This window comes from Poecilia formosa, unplaced genomic scaffold (assembly GCF_000485575.1).
Source record: "Poecilia formosa unplaced genomic scaffold, Poecilia_formosa-5.1.2 Scaffold13, whole genome shotgun sequence".
NCBI lineage: Eukaryota > Metazoa > Chordata > Actinopteri > Cyprinodontiformes > Poeciliidae > Poecilia > Poecilia formosa.
This window is the reverse complement of record NW_006799952.1, coordinates 1,521,027-1,540,748: the sequence shown is the minus strand read 5'-3', so window position 1 is coordinate 1,540,748 and position 19,722 is coordinate 1,521,027. Positions and strand designations below refer to the sequence as shown.

General features: G+C 39.5%; 1 protein-coding gene across 3 annotated transcripts in view; it reads left to right on the top strand.

Moving 5' to 3' along the window:
- Positions 1 to 19,195, top strand: part of itpr2 (inositol 1,4,5-trisphosphate receptor, type 2) — a 62,519-nt gene extending 43,324 nt beyond the window's left edge. For all 3 annotated transcript variants that reach the window (XM_007545529.2, XM_016668048.1, XM_016668049.1), the window contains 12 exons: positions 270 to 380; positions 474 to 666; positions 773 to 898; positions 2,101 to 2,276; positions 2,356 to 2,520; positions 2,594 to 2,774; positions 4,597 to 4,683; positions 6,371 to 6,492; positions 6,651 to 6,816; positions 6,908 to 7,068; positions 14,547 to 14,708; positions 18,052 to 19,195. In XM_007545529.2, coding sequence (XP_007545591.1) covers positions 270 to 380; positions 474 to 666; positions 773 to 898; positions 2,101 to 2,276; positions 2,356 to 2,520; positions 2,594 to 2,774; positions 4,597 to 4,683; positions 6,371 to 6,492; positions 6,651 to 6,816; positions 6,908 to 7,068; positions 14,547 to 14,708; positions 18,052 to 18,135 — 1,734 coding nt within the window. In that variant the 3' untranslated portion in view covers positions 18,136 to 19,195. The remainder of the gene's footprint in view (positions 1 to 269; positions 381 to 473; positions 667 to 772; positions 899 to 2,100; positions 2,277 to 2,355; positions 2,521 to 2,593; positions 2,775 to 4,596; positions 4,684 to 6,370; positions 6,493 to 6,650; positions 6,817 to 6,907; positions 7,069 to 14,546; positions 14,709 to 18,051) is intronic.
- The last annotated feature ends 527 nt before the right edge of the window (positions 19,196 to 19,722 follow it).

Sequence of the window (19,722 nt, the reverse complement as noted above, 5' to 3'; positions counted from 1 at the left end):
GTTTTTTTTTTATATATATATACATATTAAGTGATTGACTTCTAAAAACAAGGTAATACAACACACTTTTGTGTTAGTTTATTTCTTTTTTTAACGAATTTTAAAATAAGGTTAAATTTTTTTTCAATAATTATGAGAAGGCAAAGTTTTCTAGTTGGTATGAATTTCTATAGCTGTTTTCTTTTTTCATATAAACCCTTTTTTTTTTAAAGGATAAGAATTTATACATTAGACATGTCTAATGTAGTTGGGTCTTTTATTTCGTTTAGTTGGCCAGACACAATAAGATCTTGCAGCAGAGTCTGAGGCCTAGTCTGGGGCTGGATAACGACAAGGACGAAGCTCTTCGTTACTACGCGAAGCACACGGCACAGATAGAGGCAAGCGTTGACTTTACTCCGCCAGATTTCTGATGATGTGGAATTTATTTATTTTTTTTTTTTTTTTTAAGGCAAATCGGTTTCGCTTTTCAGATCGTACGCCACGATCGCAGCATGGAGCAGATTGTGTTTCCTGTCCCAAACATCTGCGAGTACCTCACCGAGGAATCCAAGAACCGCGTGTTCACCACCACCGAGAGAGACGACCAGGGCAGCAAGGTGAACGACTTCTTCCAGCAGTTCGACAACCTCTACAACGAGATGAGGTGGCAGAAGAAGATCCGCAGTAAGTGGCTCTAAGCAGTGACTGCGGCTCCAGAATCTCTTCATGGATAGTATCCATTATGTGTGAAGGAACAAGCTAAACTTTCTTTCCGTTCTCCTTTGCACAGGAAACAAGGCTCTGTTCTGGTTCTCCCGGCACTTCTCTCTTTGGGGAAGCATCTCTTTCTACCTGGCCTGTGTGCTCAACCTCACCGTCGGGGCTTTTTACCCGTTTGGAGATGATGGAGATGAGGGTAATTAAGCTGCCAGTCTGAAATTTATGTCCTCTAATCGCTGCCAGGAATGTCATTAAAGTTGTTCTTTTAATGATCCCTGTGAAGTTTTGTTTTTCCAAGGTGGAATGATCATACAACAAATATCTGCACCAATTTAAAAAAACAAAAAAAAAAACAAAAAAGAATAATTTGGTGCATCAGTTAAACTTTATTACAGACTTTCTGTAATCAAAAGGTCATTGTTAATACTCTACATATCTTTGCATATACATCATTCAGCACTTGTAGTGAACACCCAGATAAGCAGCCGAATTTCTACTGATATTTCACCACTTTTTGGTAATCAGAAATGGTAGCATCCGTTTAAAATTTGTTGGTTTCCGGGCACAAAGCTAATTTTTTTAGGTATGTTGATTACATTTCCAGTAGAGTTAAAGTGGATTTCATCCTAAGTTTACAAAAATGAATCTTAATAAAAAACATGCATTATTCCTCCACACTATTAAATATATATATATTTTTTTACCTCTGTGTTCACACCTAATAAAACTTCTGCACATGAATAGGTAGTTGTGTACAGAACGTGCTCAGAGATCCTTTTACCATTTAATTGCACCTTCTGATGCAAGACAACTTGGACTTACTGACTTTATTGGCTGAGGGCTTTGTGTTACAGCATCTCTGCTCAGCTCTATTCTGAAATGTAATTAGTACTAAAAGAAAACGGCAGAGTGGAAATCCAACGGCAATTCTTCATGCGAGTGTGTGTGTGTGTGTGTACATATAGCTTTAGAAAAACCAAAGAAGGACTAGACGAAGATGTGTGAGACGACTCCACACTTACACTTCATAACCAGCTGTTCCAGCACCATTTGTGAAAAACATTTAGTCCATCGACAACACCGCCACATTTACATCAAACTGGTTTTGTGCAGTTGATCGAACAAAGCTACTTCTTTAGCGTCACTGTTCTGCGTTACTCATCCCTGCTTTGTAGTTTCCTAGAGAACCCCGAGCTTCAGTGGTTTGTTTACCCTGTAATCTGTTGTTTTGAGCAGTAATTTCCCCCCCGGACTGTTGTTTGACATGTCTAAGTGTTGCTTTCACCACAGTGCGCCGAGTTAAGCTCTAAACTCTGGTGAATAATTTATCAACAAGCCGCCACGTCTCGAAGCATTGTTGATCTTTTATGTTTTATTTATTTATATTTTGTCGTCCAGGCACCTTGTCCCCGTTCTGGAATATCTTCCTGTGGGTGGCATTGGGCGTCTCCACCGCCCTGCTTCCTGTCCTGCCCAAGCAGTGGGGCATCGTGTCCTTCCTCGTCTCCCTCATTCTACGTGCCATTTACACGATGGGCCTCACACCTGCTCTGTTTTTGCTGGGCTCTATAAACGTAAGTAAGGAAAGCTTTTTGTATTGAGGCAGTGAAGTATTATGTCTTCTATTAAGTCATATTTTCCTTTCCTTCTCAGCTTTTCAACAAGTTGGTGTTCCTTGTAAGTTTTGTGGGCAACAAGGGAACATTTGCTCGAGGCTACAAAGCAGTTGTGATGGACTTGCTCTTCATCTACCATTTGGGTTATGCTTTAATCTGTGTCTTGGGCCTCTTTGTGCACGAGTTCTTCTACAGCTTTTTGGTAAGGAATTTTTCTTTTTCTTTCATTTTTAAAATAACCGTTATCATTCTCACTGATGTGAAGTTTCCTTTAGCTGTTTGACCTGGTGTTTCGAGAGGAGACGCTGCTGAACGTGATCAAAAGTGTGACGAGAAATGGCCGCTCCATCATCTTGACGGCAATCCTCGCTCTCTTCCTGGTCTACTTTTTCTCCATCATCGGTTACATCTTCTTTAAGAATGACTTCCGGATGGAAGTGGACCACCTGCATGCAAGTAGGTACCTTTAGTCCTCAGGTTCATGTGTTAGGATTTGTTTCGCTACCTCATTTCATGTAAATTAGAAAGATGCATTTTCAGTCCTGACTTGTATCCCAGCACTTGATCTGCACCATCTCTGATTGTGGCTTTTTTCCCTAACTGGACGGGCTTGCTATAGTTTGTCTTACTAACTAATGAGACAAAGCTACAGAAGGCCACATGATGTAATAATAAAGATAAAAATGTTTTACTAATGTGGTTCCATAAGTGTATCCCAGTTAAGTTTTTTTTTTTCTGACATTTGCACAATTGGCATCTTTTAGCAAAGCTACAGTTTTCAAATTGCACAATATTATCCTTCTGATCCTTTTGCAAAGTGTTTTATTTTCTCTGTATTTATTTCTATAGAGTAGGGGTGCCAGACAGAATCCTTTTCCTCAGTGCCTGTCTAAATTCAGCTGAATGAGTTAATATCTAATAAAACCAAACGAAAATATTTTGCCCACAATACTTAGATGTGTTTGTTTTTTTATGTTTTCTTTTTACACATAAACAACAACAAACTGGAATACATGGTAGGAACTAAGTTATGCAATGGAGTTATTATTCTTCACTTGAAAAAGTTTTTGTATCAAAATGGAAGAAATCATCTAAAATTTCAGTCAACAGAAAAATTAAAGCTTTGGGAGGAAAAGCTAGAAATACTTTGAATTCATCTGAAATGGGCTGCATTAAGGAGAAGTCCTCCCAGTCGCATAGATTTAATAAACCTTTGGCAGGAACTGTCTGAAAACTACTGATAGGCTTCTACTAAACCTGACTCCAAAGGTGCTTCAACAAGGCATTAGTGTAAACATGTGCAGCTACAGCTTTTTTACTTGATTTATTTTCCACCCAACATATATTTTTTTTCTCTTAATAGGAAAGGAAGAAAACATTTGAGAAAAAAAAAAAAAAGTCATCGCATAATTTTTACGTCCCTAAAAAAAACTGGCATTTTAACGGTACTTGTGAGCTTTTTAGATGAACTTTAAATAAAACACACATGGAAATGAGTTTCATAATCGCATGCATGGCTTAACTTTCGCAATTCGCAACTTCTCAAGAGAAAGCTTCCTTTGCAAACATGTAAGCTACACCGAATATGTACAGTATGCTGTATAAAATATCCGGCGCCACATGTTTTGATAACACCGGGGATTGTGTGGGCGTGTTAATGAGCTGACGAACAGGAAGACATCCTGCTCGCACATGTGCACCTGTTGCATAACCTGGTGGCCGTGCCATCCTGTGTTTTGCTGAGCAGAGCAGACGCGGCAGAGCAGCGCTGGCTTATGTAACTCGCTGGGCTCACGCCTGTCTGTATGTTAGCTGAGGAATGAGTGGGGGAAGCAGCCGGAGCTCCAGAGAAGCTGAGGAGCGCTCCGTCCACCGTGGAGCTCTGACCCTTACAGCGGTCTCCTATCTTGCTGTCCAGCCGCCTCTTCCTCCTCTGTTTTATTGTCAGGGAAAGTAGAGAGAAGGTTTTACATCAGACACCCTGGCTGAGGCGTCTCTCTCGGTCTGCCTGAGCCGATTTTCATCTCAGCCGTACACCTTTTCTGGATTCCTGATCAGGGCTCTGCGCGTTAAAGCGATTTTGTTCAGGGTTTTGTTTTTTTTTGCAGCTCTTCGCCACCCACCTAACAGCTGCTGCCTCAGTTTACATAATGTCTGGCTAGATCTTTTCTTGCTGGTTTTAATGACTAGAACAAACTGCGTGTTGTCTTGATGAAACTTCTCTGGACTGTCTTAGTGGAACAGCAGAATCTAAAAATGGTTTCCTAATGGTTTTCAGAGAGGCCAGATATGTTGTGTGATGTCGAATCCGCGGATTCATCTACGAAGAACAGCTGCCCTGCTTCGCCTTCCAAATCACGTCCTGGTAAATAAAAACAATTTTTACTGTCAGGTCATTTTATTTATTTGATTTTTTTTTTTCACTTCACATATTGGGAAAGTCACAGTTGACTGGCTTGTGGGTTGACATTTCCAGCCACAGAAAGGTTACTCGCATAAACACACAGTGACTCTCAGACTCACACCAAGGTCTGCACACAAAGAAACTTGATGAGGCAGTGGGGGTGACTCACACTTCTTGGATCCGTGGATCACCTGTGCTGCAGGGGCACACACGTGATCTTATCCACATCCTTCTCCATCCAGTGCGTGGCTTCACCCGTATGCAACGTCTTTGCACATTTCACACCTCATAAAAATGGCAAAATAGATTTCTTCATCATCGTTTAGTGGCAGCCGACTGGAGGGGTTAGTTGTAAGGTTGTGGTGAATGAATAGTGGTCTGTTTTTTTTATAATGTAACATAATTAGAAGCTGGGTGTATACAAATACAGTTTCTTTTGTTGATAATTAGCTGAATAAAATAAAGAGTGGTTACAAGGTCTCGCTAAATTAATTATACGTCTTTAAGTTTTTATCATTTTGGCCGTTTGTGACCACAAAACTTGAGTGTTTATTACTAATACTTAACATAACAGAGGAGCAGTGTACTCAAAATGAGACGGAAAATGGTTTTCTAGATTACCTACCAGAAACTGATCGAAGCCATTTTTTTAAATATCTCTGGGTGTATTTTCAGAGTTGTTGGCCTGCTGGACGGGGCTTTTGGCAGAGCGATGCCCCCAGCATGTTTCACTATGAGGACAATGTATTCAGTGTTTGCCACACAAAAACATTTTGAAGGTAGACTGGTTCAACATCTCCACTTTGATCTCATGTGAGCGCCTTCTTCCACATGTTTGTTGTGTATTCTACATCCTGGTTCCCAAATTTCTGCATTGTAGCCCAAATAATAACAGTGGAGAAGACTTGTGACGCTGATCATTTATCAATAAGACAGGTATACAGATGGGCAGCTAATGCTTATTTATAATTGTTTTCTCAACTGCTTTTCAGCATAAATATGCTTTACTTTTATAATCTTTGTCACTTGGGCTTAGATTTCTGAACAGCATCACAAAACCCTGGACTTGTTGAATTGCGACCACCAATGGGTTTCAGCTCCCAGCTTTGGGAAACGCCGCATAGCTGGTCACAAAATCATTATTTTCTTTCAGCTATTGACTTTTTTTCTCTCACCACTCTGACAAAGACCAGGTTCTCTGAGTGCACAAGTAATAAAGTCGACACGCCAACAAGTTCTTCCACTTGAACTGCGATTCTCTGCAGCTCCTCCAGAGTTACCGTTAGCAACATGGCTGCTTCTGTGGTTAATGACCAGCCTGTCGGTTTAGATGAAGGATGACATTTTCTTTACTGTCCTCTAACAATATGTTAGACCTCTATACAATGAATTTCTACTGAGATTGAGTTGCACACATTTTAAGAATTTTTGTCAATTTAAATCCACTGCTTTTTCTTTCACTTCACAATAATGATCTAATTTGTGTGAGACTGTCGCATAAAATCCCCCTAAAATATAATGGGCTGGCTGTTTTATTAAAAAGAAATGTGAAAATCACAGAGGGCCAAATTATTTTAAGTTCTGCATCATATTTCTGAATTATATTCCAGAGTCTTATTGTTTTGTTTTTAATATGTTGCTGTTGCAGATGAAGATGATGAAGTGGAGCGCGTGTGTGACACGCTGCGCATGTGCATAATCACTGTGTTGAACCAAGGATTACGCAACGGGGGGGGTGTGGGCGATATTCTCAGGAGACCATCCAAAGAGGTCAGACCATCCTAAAATTATTTTTCTCCTCTTTGTGTCCATTTGTGCCGAAATAGTCCAAACATTTCTATTTATTTTTGGTTTGATTGCTTCGGTAAACTGATGTGTTGTCTCCATTTTTTATATGTATATATATTTTTTTACCCCTAACCTTCCAGGAGCCTCTGTTTGCCGCTCGAGTCATTTATGACCTTCTCTTCTTCTTCATCGTCATCATTATTGTGCTTAATCTGATATTTGGCGTGATCATTGACACCTTTGCCGACTTGAGGAGTGAGAAGCAGAGGAAGGAGGAGATTCTCAAAACATCCTGTTTCATCTGTGGTAAGTGCTGCCAACTGGAGGCAAAGGCTGCGTTGTAGAAAATGGCATGTTTTAGAAGAACACTTGTTGATGAGTTATTGACGTCACACAGGATTGGAAAGAGACAAATTTGACAACAAGACGGTATCGTTTGAGGAGCACATCAAATCAGAACACAACATGTGGCACTACCTTTACTTCCTGGTTCTGGTGAGGGTGAAGGATCCGACAGAGTACACCGGCCCAGAGAGCTACGTGGCCCAGATGATTGCAGTGAGTCTGAACACACGCTTTTAATGCCGCTGGATGTTTTTAGTGCAATTTGATATACTGTGAAAGTTGCACCTTCGATATGTTGACACATAGATGGTACTTATTTAGATGTTGGACACTAGTTGTAGCTTTGCAAGGAAGTACAATGCAGTCTTTATCATTCCTGAGGAAAATAGCCTGATTTCCATTTTGCTGCTGAGCTTTACCAGCTTTAGAAGCACATGAGAATACAGATTTGAGTTCTACAGTCTGAAAGTTGCACCACTTTCCTGAGTCAGACCGTTTGGAGATTCTGCTACAGAACCAACTGATGAGTGTTGGTGAAAACAAGTCTGAGCCCCCAGGCCAGTGCCAGCCATCCCAATTTATTCTCCTTCACTCCTACTGCTGGAGGGAGACGGATCTCAGTGCCCAGGTACTCTTCAACTGAGGCGAGCTCCTAACCTGCTGGGACACAGTGCAGTTAAATGGTAATTAAACCTGCTCCAGCACTATTATTATCAGCGTAATAAGTAACTGCATTGAGACACGGACAACAAGCTGAAGGATGTAGGGGCAGCAAGAAGGGCTTCTCCTAATGGAGTCAGATAAAGCCGAGCTGCATAATGGCACATTTTGTGATTAACATTCGTCTGTGATGGGCATAAGAATAGCGGAGTTATAAGGAACAATTTGCATTACAAACAGGTGACAGACATTGAATTAATATGCACCGGTGGGTCTTCCAACAGGTCTGTTCTCTGATGCCTGGCCAGGGTATTTCTGGGAGGTGAGGTAATGATGAGTCAGGAATTTAAATTAACACCGTCTAACAGGCTGCAAAGCAGGAAAACACATGGGAGAGTAAAATATGGCACTAGTTTTTTTTTTTTTTTCACCATTTACTGTTTGACTTCATAAAACATTATCTTTGCAATAAAAGTTTAACTAGGGCAGCACAACATATTGCATACTTACTGTCATCACACAAGCAATGTGTGGAATATTCCTATCCCAAAGAGTTGTGTGAAGTAACAGCAGATAAATAAATATGTAACTCTTGTAATATGATAATTTTATATTTAGCCAGTCGGAGTCTCATAGCGGCACATGCTCACACCAGACAAAACTAGATTTCCCAAAATGCTAAAGATCACACTGGTGGAGGCATAAATGAGAGAGAGGAAAGAAGAATATCCCCACCGATACTGAAGCCTTCTGGGAGTTTTAGTCCTCTTCAGGGAAATATACGACTCCTAAAATAGATCTATATTCTTGTACTTAATATGTTGCAAAAACAGACTAAACAGCCATTTGGTTGGGCCTGGAAATCATTGTGGATTACTGCATGGAAACATTGCTCCTTCTATACATCTTTAAAAAGAGTGATGCCGTTATGATACGTTACACTATGAGTGACTGATCACTTCTGAAAAAATGCATCCCAAACACAAAATGATGGGCAGGATTCAAGTTGTAATTTTTGCTCCAGTTCTGACCAGCATTGTTACTCTGATTTGTGTCAAAGGTTTGTGATGCTCGCGTCCTTCTATACATCCTGCCTCACTTTATTGCCTTATTGTTGTGAAATGTTATTATATGTGAACACCTAATGACAATAAAGAATTCTTGATTCTTAGAACGACCCACATCATTTCCCTCCCTCAAAACTCAATTCAGAGAAAACTAGTCAACGTTATTTTTGCAACAATATTTTTAACCTCAATTGTGTTGCTGTGCACTAAAGAGTTGGAATGAGACTCTGAAGTTCTTCTAAAGTCACACAAGTAAATATCAGCACATTCCTCTTGTTTCAGCCTTGCTCTACTTGTTGCTTGCACATTTGAGCATTTGTTTTAAAATCCTTATTTGTTTTTAAAGCCACATCCTACCTCTCTGAGCTGTTCCCATCTTAAACATCCTCCTTTCCCTCAGGTCAGCTGATCAGCCGCTCCTCAGTGCGTCAAAGGCGAAGCGTAGCATTTTCCCACCACTGCAAATTAGAGTGACCTCATCTTTCTCTCTAGTTCAGTGATTTCTTAAACCTTATTTACTTTGGGTTTTTGCTATATTTTGTTTTCTGCCATTTTTCTGTTTTTATTGTATGATTCATCTTGTCCCTGTTAATTCATCCTGGTAGCTTTTTAACATGTGTGCCACTTTAGTCCGATATGGTGTTCTTAAAGTGCTTTACTGCTAAAGCCGGATTGGAAACTGGAAAAAATAACTTTCCAGAGTGGAAACCTGATGACCTAAAACACACACACAGAGAGGAGCACATACTCCTGACTCAGGTTGATTGCATCTGCTTCGCAGCATAAAGTGATGCGGTGCCAAGCCGGAGAGTCGGCTCATGTTACTCAAAGTGTCTGTTCTGTCGGTGTGTTTGGATTTGAATTGGTGAGTCAGTAAGAGTGTGCGGGTGTTTGTGTGTAAAATTATGACAGCGACTACAGGCCTAGCAGGTACTGCAGCAGCAGCAGCAGTCACAACGCCGTTACATAACCCATCTCAAGTGGCCTGCTAATAGCTCAGCCCTGCAGAGCACGTGCTCTCCTGTCCTTCTCTCTTTCATCCTCCGTCTGTCTTTCTTTTTCTTACATACACGCAGACACATCGTCAGTTCATGGACTCCTCTTTTACCATGCGGCACACACTAGCTGTTGCAAAAGCAGAAACAAAAGTGACTGAAGGTCTTATTTTTGTAAAGGTAAATTAAGGAAGCTAAAAATTGTCTGCTGCTATTACATTTTTATTTCATTTCTTTTAATATATAAAATGTACTTAGAGTGGCTCTACCTAGCCACAAAATCACTTGTTAGCAGTGTAACAAACTACTGTGTCACGAATAGTAACTGATTATTTTACGATTAGACACGATGTCTCACCGCAGGTGTAAGAGACATGAACAGAAAAGATGCAATACAGAAAACGTTTTGCTTAAAAATGTTAATGAAACCATAATGCAGAACATATAATTGTGAAATGTTGCCGTTTTTATTGGCAGATAGCATTGTTGGCATAGTTTACCTTGCCAACTGTTGCAATTTTTAAATTTTTTTTTTTAGATTATAAATAGTTCTACTTTGCATAAAAACTTCCAGCAAGTTGCAAATGTTTTATCCTTAATCCAGTTAACGTTTGTTAAGCAATTTTTTGCTATTCAAGTGTCATTGCAAGGAGATCTATCTTCAGTTATTACTTAAAAAAACAACAACAATATTTAACTCTGCTAATATTTTTACTAAACATATAAACCATCAAAAGCTATTGCTCAGCAGGTGCCACACAGACCGCCTGAGCCAATGAAGAATTAGATTATTTAGAAATATTTGGTTGGATCTATCAAAACCCTTCTAAATAAAAATGCTAAAAGTAAAACTTCCTGCAGAACTACATGGCTAACTCTTGTATGTACATATAGGAATTATTTGGAAAAAATTAACCTTTTCAGTGTATAAAACAGTATTGTCAGTGATTCTGTCAAAAGAAGCTCTATATATAGCAGAAGTCTTTTTTGTAAAAGAGCACGAGAAGAATATTCCTGCTTTTCACATGATTTCTGACTAAATGATCAGATTTTTTTTTTAAGGATTTTCAAACTATTGTAAAAAGTAGGTGTGACAGATATTAACTGTCAAAGGCTCTTGGATCAAGAACATTTATTTAAAAAAAAAAAGTTTATTTATACGAACCTAAAGCAAACCAGTTGTTGTATACAAATGCATCAGATCTGACCTGGAAGTGTTATTTGTGTTTTAAATGATTTCTTTGTTTTACAGTTGAAAATAAAAAAAACAAACAAAGTAAACATCTGTGAGGTTGTGCCCAAGAGTGTGTTTAAAGTGATCTGCGAAAGCACAATAAAGCCGTACTGTACAGCACAAACTGAATGGATGTACAGTCCAACGTTGAGCAGCAAGACATTGGTTTAAAATGTCATGTTCTGCACGGTCCCAGTCCGACTGCATTTCCTGATTTAGGCAGTGACTCCTGAACCAGCGGGAGTGATTTCATGCAAAAAGACTATTCTTGGCGTTTAAAATTATAATCCCATCAGTAATGGGTCATTTAAATCAAGCATAAGATGGCCCTCGGCTCCAGGGATGTTTCTGAGTCCACAGAGCCATCGTTGTCCTTTGGAAATTGTAAAAAAAAAAAAAAATAAAACTATTCTTGTTTTTAGTTCCCCTTGATGCCCAAGGCTCCAATTAGCTGAAAACATTTTAGGACAGGCTTTTTTAGACTCAATGGATTCATATTATGGAGCCAAAAGTATATAAAAAAAAAACAGGCAAGGAGAAATTTAATTAGTGAAGAACCTGTTGTTCTTTAGAAATCTGGCAGAGATACTGTACATGTCTTTATTACAAATGAAAGCTGTAAAAGGAAAAATCCTTGAATCAGTGTGAATGGGTGAATGCAACTGGACTTGTAAAAAGCGTACTATTTACTAATCTTCTGTTTGGGCTTTTTTTCTTTCAAAGCGCTTTTTTTTTTTGAAAGAATAATTTTATTTATTTTAAGCTAAAAGGCTATTATCCAAACCTGCCTTGCTCTGTGTGAAAATGTAATAAACCCGTTTGTTAAAACACTAATTAACTGTCATTAAGCTCAGCTTTGCAGAGCTGAGTTCAGTTTCGCCACCCACATCCAGCCCTAATTACTGTCTGACGCGTAGAAACAAGAAGTCACTTGAATACAGCAGCATGGTGTGACAATGTGTTTAACAAGGAAACCAAATCATTGACATTTATCAGTCTTTAAAGAGTTTCAAAACCCTTTCTTAAGGTCCTTTTACTCCATAGAACCACAGAGAGAGTCTTTACCCACAATAAATCAACAGAGGGGTACTTGTTGGTTTGGTGGCCAAAGTTACTCCAGGAGCACATCAGCAGCTCACTCAGGAGGCTGCAGACGAATCCAGGGCAACATCTAAATAACAACAAGCCCCATTCAGCTCAGCTAACGTCATTCCTCAGGATTCAATAAGGAGGAGGAAAAAAAGACAAAACCCTTTTCTGACCAAAAAGAAAAATTATAACAAAGATTTTTAAGTGACTGGACGACATGATTGTCGTGACGTCGCCTGAAACTATCCAATCACGCTCAAAACCTTCCGATAGCGCTCCATTAAGATGGTTCTGCTGTGAGCAGCAGGCATTTGTTGCCCCAGGTAGCAGCAGCAGCAGTTATTGGGTTAAGAGATTTATTTTTACATGAATAAAATCATTATTAGAAAACTAGTTTTGGTTTTTACTCAAGTTCCCTTGGCTAAAAACATTTTTTAAAAAAACATTTAAAAAAAGAGGATAATTGTGTCCAAATATCTCAGGGGAAACTATGTAATGTAGTACATTTCTTTAATAATTGTTCTAAATGCTCACTTCTATTGTTTGTGCATAATTTTTTTTTTCTTAGATTATTTTTGTTCTGTTTGTAGAAATTTTGTTTAGCCCCTCTCAAAGCTTACTTTAGTCAATGACATATTTATGAGAAAAAAAGACCTTTTGCAGGGTTTTATGACTCAACAAGTAGCTTTTGGGTCAGTGTAGCAAAAAGCTGCATCATCTAAGAAAAAAAGAGACGCAAGTAAAAAAACTAAATCGCATATTAAGTCATTTACATTCTGAAATGATTTTGTTTGTCCCCTTTTTTTCTTATTGTATCTTTCGTTTAATGTCATGCAATGTGGCGCACTGATTGTAACCTTTTTAAATGAACCGAACTTTCAGCTCCTTTAATACAGCAGAATAAGAATATAAGTTCTAGGAATCTTCTTTCTGCACTGATTGCTTCTAATGTTTCTAGGGCATTTTTCATGCTAATGACGAGAATCTAAAAGACATCTAACTTTCAATAAATATTTAAATAACTGCACTTTTAATAAGCTTCACATTTAAATCCTGCCACCGTAGAATTTGCATGGTTTAATTAACTGTTTTCAGTTTTCTCAGCCTTGTCATTGATACTTCTTTCTATTTTGCAGTATTTATATAATTATTTCATTAAATGTTTAGTCATATAGCTTTGTATATAAATCAATAAAAATGAATGTTTTTTTTTTTTCAATGGAGTTTAGCGGCAATTAAAACCTCCCACTCTTAACTAAAGATCTGCAGCCACTGCTGAACTTTTTTCATGTCCAATTCTGACGACTTCATCTGCTACCAAAAGTTTCTAGAAACCCGGTGCTCTATTTTTCATGAGAACTTCTTTCTCTATCTTTGCTTGAGTATATTTTTCCACCATGTGGTTGTGACATGATGTTTTTAATTTATTTTAAAGCAGAAATGTTTAAACTAAACTCTGGCTCTCCTCAGCCGTCCCAATGATCACATTAAGTTGCTCAGATTCAGGCTTCTATCAAATTATTCACTGTTTTAGTAGTTGTTCTTAGGGCAAAACTATCATTGCATCTCCATCCTAAGTGAGATAAAGTTGTTAACAAGGAAAACAAATAGCCACCACATCTCCATCCACCCTCTACCTAAACTCCCCTCATGTCCTCCCTCGGCGGTTCACACCCTCATCCTTCCATCTCGGCCTGCAGTCTGTTCTTATATAAGAGGAGGTGGGAGCATACCTCACTCACTGCTCCCAGTGGACTCATTGTGGTGCCAGTCAAATCCGGCTACCGGCGCCTTGTAAACGATTTTTATCAGCCGAACCGACGGGAGAATATTGCATAACTGTCAGCTGATGGCATCTGTATCTGTGACACCTATCTCACTTTGCACAAGAGCACGCATGTCGTTAAACACATTCCTGCTCACAGTCCGCCAGGTCCGTTTCCAGCTCTGCACACACCCACACAAACACAGGCGCGTTACATAATTCTATAGGTGTATTTTACCCTCGGTCGTCCAGAAGCTTTGCTGCAGCCGGTTTGGTCTGCGCAGCACTTTTAACAGATCTAAAACATTCTGCATACGAGCGTCCAAACACACACACACACACACACACGGCATTTCTTTCTGTGCTCATTCACCTCTATAGCCAAACCTCGATCCTTATGCGAAACAGCAGTTCTTCTTATGGGGCCCATGCTGTGGGTCCTCTAAATGAACTATTTGTTAGAAAAATGGGCCCTACAAGGTGAGAAATGCTGAAACACACACACACACTCTCTCCTATAAGTTGCACCGTGCTTCATGTCCTGCTGTTGATGGACGACAGTGACTCATCCCCACATCCGCGGTGTGTTTGTGGTGTGGGTGAGAATTGAAATGCCAGTTACTCCTCATTTAGTGTGTTACTGCTGTGTGCAGTAACCTGGAGACGGCAGAGCTGCTTTAAATATTCTACGCGGAGCCTCTTCCATTCTGATGAGATGATTAATGTTAAACCCTCTAACCACCACTTCTCTATTTACTTTGCTCCTGCAGGACGGCTGTGACCCTGAGACGCTCCCTGTGTAAATGCAAATCGGTTGCATCAATGCTCTTATTGTCTGGGTTTTTGTTCACCTTCGTCACGCCGGCGTTTACTTTCTGCAGGAGAAGAACTTGGATTGGTTCCCTCGCATGAGAGCCATGTCTCTGGTGAGCAACGAGGGAGACAATGAGCAGAACGAGATCCGATCCCTGCAGGAGAAACTGGAGAACACCGTCTGTCTGGTGTCGCAGCTCTCGAGCCAGCTGTATGAGCTCAAAGAACAGGTAGAGTGTCACTTCAGATTGATTCTTAGAGCCGGACCAAGTCATAAGCAAAGAAAGACACTTGTTGCAACCCTCAGGCCAGCAGGGGCCCTCGAGTTGAGAGCCCTCGAGTTCTCAACCACATTCTACTTCAACTTATTGAAAAGCCTAAAAACTCAAATAATTTGGTTTAAAAAGCGAAACTCGTGTATGCTAAATGGTTTTTACACACACAGAGTGTAATGTTACGCAACGTCATTATTATAAGCGACTTTTAGTCCTTCTCAAAGGGGCTACAAGTTTGCATTACACAATCATTGGTACAACTGCTGACTTGTATGCCTTAAAATATTGTTGCTGGAAAGGCGCTGCATCCAGACATTTTGATGTAAAGTTTAGCGGAAGGAAAAAGTGTAGAAAAGGACTGTGATACAAAGTTCATTAAAGAGATATTCATGGTATTGAGTGTAGAGGTGGGCATTTATCGTATGGGCTTATCATCATTATTTTCTTTACTTGATTAGGATCTGGATTTATCCTGATAACAATAAAATCTAATTAATGATGGTATTCTCGATATGATTAATCATAAGGGTTCCAAGAGAGTATTAACAAATATCAATAAAAGGTGATATTTGCAGAGAAATTAAAAATAAAAAAGTGTCACTGTTTTTTCACTCTTTTTTTTCAGTTTTGCATTTTTAACTTTTTGAGATCTAACAAATCTACTACTTAATCATACAACGGAAAGTTTATTTCAAACTTAGTAAAATGTAAATCCTATTTAATTCAATTTAATTCAGTAACTCTTCACTTGGTGTCTCAGCAGCGGTTACATTTTATCCATACTGTAACTGGAAATAAATTGTAATGTAAAACAGATAATTCCCCGTACTTCCCAGTCAGCTCAGGCAATTACATCTAGTCTTTGACTTTATTAAAGTCCTGCACAAAGAAGCCTGGCTTCAAAGTTTCAATGTTGTATCATGACCTGGTGAACAGATGAACTAATTCCTCCTGTTTGCTGTTTGATCATTTGTGCGGCAGCTTGTTTTGCCGCGTTCTCCCCGAATGTTATTCTTTTTTTTTAAACCTTGAAACGCCGGCAGAGGAAAAGCTCAACGTCATGTCGTCATAAATCTGCTCTGAGCCAAGTAAGGTCGACGATTCCCATCAGCCTCCGCCGGACGGAGCGTGACGGGTGACGATCATTTCGACTGCAAACACAGTCGCCAGCGAGCCTCTGGCTGTTTGGATGACTAGCTGCGCTGCTGCAGTGTGACCGATCACTCCCATCACCTGCCTACCCTGCATGTGATCGCAGGCACAGGCCCGTCCTTGTTCCCCCTTCTGCCAGATGTGCAAAAACAGCTCCTGCTGTGGGAGGATCACACTCCAGCAAACAAAACAACAACCTCCGCTGACCTCGGCGGCCTGTAGAGCTGGCAGCAGCTTCCTGCCGCCCGCCGGCCCCTCGTGTAACAATAAAGTTTCTGTGCTGCCAGAGCCCCCTTGGGCAAAGACACAAATGCTTCATCTTTAAATCTTTTCTGAGGCCAGTACAGATGGTCCAATTTAAATCTAGCTATCATGCACTCCTGACTGCTGTACTTCCAACATATATTGTCCTTCGCTGAGCACCAGGGATGAATCTATGCATGTCAAAACGGGTGAGACTTTACTGTCAGATTTCTTAATGAACCTTAAAAGAAATTGGGACTTATAGCAGTAATCGTGATTTATTTATGCTAACACATTGCTATCTCCTTTTACTCTACTTATGAGAATATTCCATATTTGCCAATTCAGACATTTAGATGCACTGATTGTCGTATTAATTTAGTCTTTTCATTGAATCTGAAGCATTTTGTTCCCCCAGAGTGGGATGATCATGTAACATAAAGCCTCTGTGCTTATTTGTTTTTTTTTTTTTTTCCTAAACAAAAACTGGATTAAAACAAGGTCCAGGCATATATTTGGTCACTCTTCTACACACAGTTGGTCATATTGACCTACTTTTACCATTTCAACCAATTGTGATTGGTGTTCTGAACAACTGTGGTGGTGGAAAACCCAAGTGTATCCAAACTCCAATGATCTGACACAAACTGTACAAGAAGAAAGCTGAACTATTTATTGTGATTCCAATAGTAAAGTTCATTAAACTGCAATCATAAAGCATTCTTTTGATGCCATAATTTTTTACCTAATTTGCTGGCATGCATTCATACTCTGCATGCCAGCCGTATACTAAGTATATGGCCAGTTAGATGGAGTTGTAAAGGAGTATTCAGTTTAGTGACACAGATGTTAAATCTCACAGATAGTAGTGTGGATGTCAGGATGATATTAATTGCAACCAATATTATCATTGCAATATCTAACAGTCATATAATCATTTCATGCCTTCCTAGTCAGGATGTTACAAATTAATTCAGGAAGCCCAAAGGCTCAACGCTGCCATAAACTAGAATATTCTGGAACACCAGCAGCGGTGTCCAAAGTGAAGCAAATTAGACATCAACACAGACCGAGAGATTACCGACGAATGAAAGTAGCTCCTTCTTCAAAAATGACTGAAATTCTCATCTTCCTACGTTGACAAGTTTACTGCCTTCTGGAGGGAAAGATCAGACGGGACAAATGTTCAGCTGCTTTGCCTTGAGTGTTTGGAGAAGTCGATGTGAGGCTGTTAATCCTGAGAGCTCCCTGGTAGTGGCAGTATCATGCCGAGGACTTCTTTTGCTGTCCGTAGCGCCGATGCTAGTCGGTCTAGTAGACGGGGAGAAGTGCCATGTTGAAATGTTTTCATTTGGGCATTTAAAATTAACATCAGCTTGGTTGAAACTGTGAAGCAGACTGGACTTTACTTTGAATCCAGATCAGCATGTAGGATTCAACAACTTTTCATGAACTCCAGCATTTTTATAAGAGTCAGGGAGGTGGGGGGGGGGACAACATGCGAACGGAGTGCATTTACATACCAGATCTTATTTTTATAATTTTGGTGTTATGTAGATTTGAAATTCAGTCTTGTTCAGCCAGTTTTTGTTTTTAAAATTCATTGATATTATTTGTTCCACCCTGAAACAAAACAAAACAAAACAAAAAGTTTATGACATTCTTCCTGACGATCAGTGAACGCGAGTTTCTCCTTAACTTTCCGATCGTAGCGCCGATAAATGAACAAACATCCCTCTGGAAGGTGCTAACTACACGTGAGCCGATGGGGTTATTTTGTTTTGCGCATTCAAGTGGGCACTAGAACAACTACAGAGCAAACACAGGTCTGCATGTAATGTGTTTGCTCCGTGCAGAATTAAAAGCCACTCCAGCTTAATTGTGTTGTCTGTCTGCTCCACAGATGACGGAGCAGCGGAAGAACAAGCAAAGGCTCGGATTCCTGGGTCCTTCGCAGCACAACCACCATCACATCCCGACACACTAAGGAGGCGGGGCAGCCGCTCAACTGTTGCCCGTGAAATCAGATGGAGCTGCACCGACGTTAGCCTTAAGAACAAGCTGCACCTTTAGACGTGTCCACGCAACCACCAGAGTCGAACTGCAAGCAGGAAGGTTTGGGCTTGATGCCTTGGTTGTGACACAAACTCTGCCTTTTTAGATACTCTTTGTGCCTTTTGTGCCCAGTCAGCTCTAAGACAGAGTCCAGATCTCCCACTATGATGCTCGTATGCCATGTAAGAGGTCTAAGGAAACCTTAGAATGAGGTCAAAGTGTCGGTGAGTGGATTTATTGGTGCACCAATCTGCACCGATATCTTACTTTCTCAGATTTTGGTGAGAGGAAGGAGCACACTCTGTTAAAGTATTCTCCTCTTTACCCTTTAGATTCCTTTTAGTATTTACGGGAACATTTTCCGTTTGTAACTGGAGTGTTATTTTTATTTTCTGAGAAGAAATCACGCTGCCTTACTGTTTTTTTTTTTGTTTTTGTTTTGTTTTGTTCTTTTAATAAACCGCACACTGCAACGGCTGTAAGTGCACTTTTTTTAAAAAAAAAAGGGAAAATGTTATACTGGATGTATTGGTTTGCTCGGGATGTCAAGTTTGATCGTTGCGTTTAGTGTTGCGTTCAGATATGCATTCACTGTGCCTCTTCAGTTGCCTTTTACAGATTTCTATGGTATGTAAATGTGAATAAAAATAATGATAACCTGTGGAAAACTTACTTGAATTTTCCTGAAAATCTAATTCCTGGTAAAAGATGTAGTGAGGGAGGATGAAAGCCTCACTTTTCTTTGTTACATCTCTGTCTCTATAAATATTTCATCTTTTACCAAATTTACCCATATCGTTCATTTGTGTTCTTTTGTTGTAAAATCGTTGCCACTATTGCAGCTGATTCCTAAATCAGAACTTGTTTTAGTCTCGCACAAACTAACGGCAAGACTGCATAGGTTTAATTGCGAATGTCCTGTGACACTTTCTGCTCAGTGTAGAGAAAATCTATTTTATCTGCTCAGATGGTCTAATAAATTTGTAACAGTCATGTGTAGATGCCTCTTATCTTTTCTCATGTTTGTAGCAGGTTTGGCTTTTTTTTTTTTTCCCCAGACCACCTCTGAGTTCACTTTCTCTCATTTGCACCAAATTACCAGTGAAATAAATGTTCTCATTCACACAAATGGTGTATTTCAGCTCGTGCAGTATGTGTACTCCTCTAGTAATTAAATTATACATGCTTATGTTGTAATTGCAGTTTTGCCTCTTGCCACATCACTCTTTACAAATGTAATCGTATTACATGACAAATACACATGTATTTAACACCTGGTTAAAACACATTTATTACAGCACCATCCTCCTGACTGGATTTTTTTTTTAAATCATTAATTTAAGAAAATGTAGAGTAATGTGGGGAAAAAAAATATGTTATGAAATAAATTCATTCATCAAAATCAGCTCAGATACAGATATTGGTACTCTTTTTTTTTTTTTTTTTTTTCCAAGCTGACTGTGCAGGGATATTTAGTAATCTATGACTTTCTCTCTTCCCTGACACAAAAGGTCAGCTC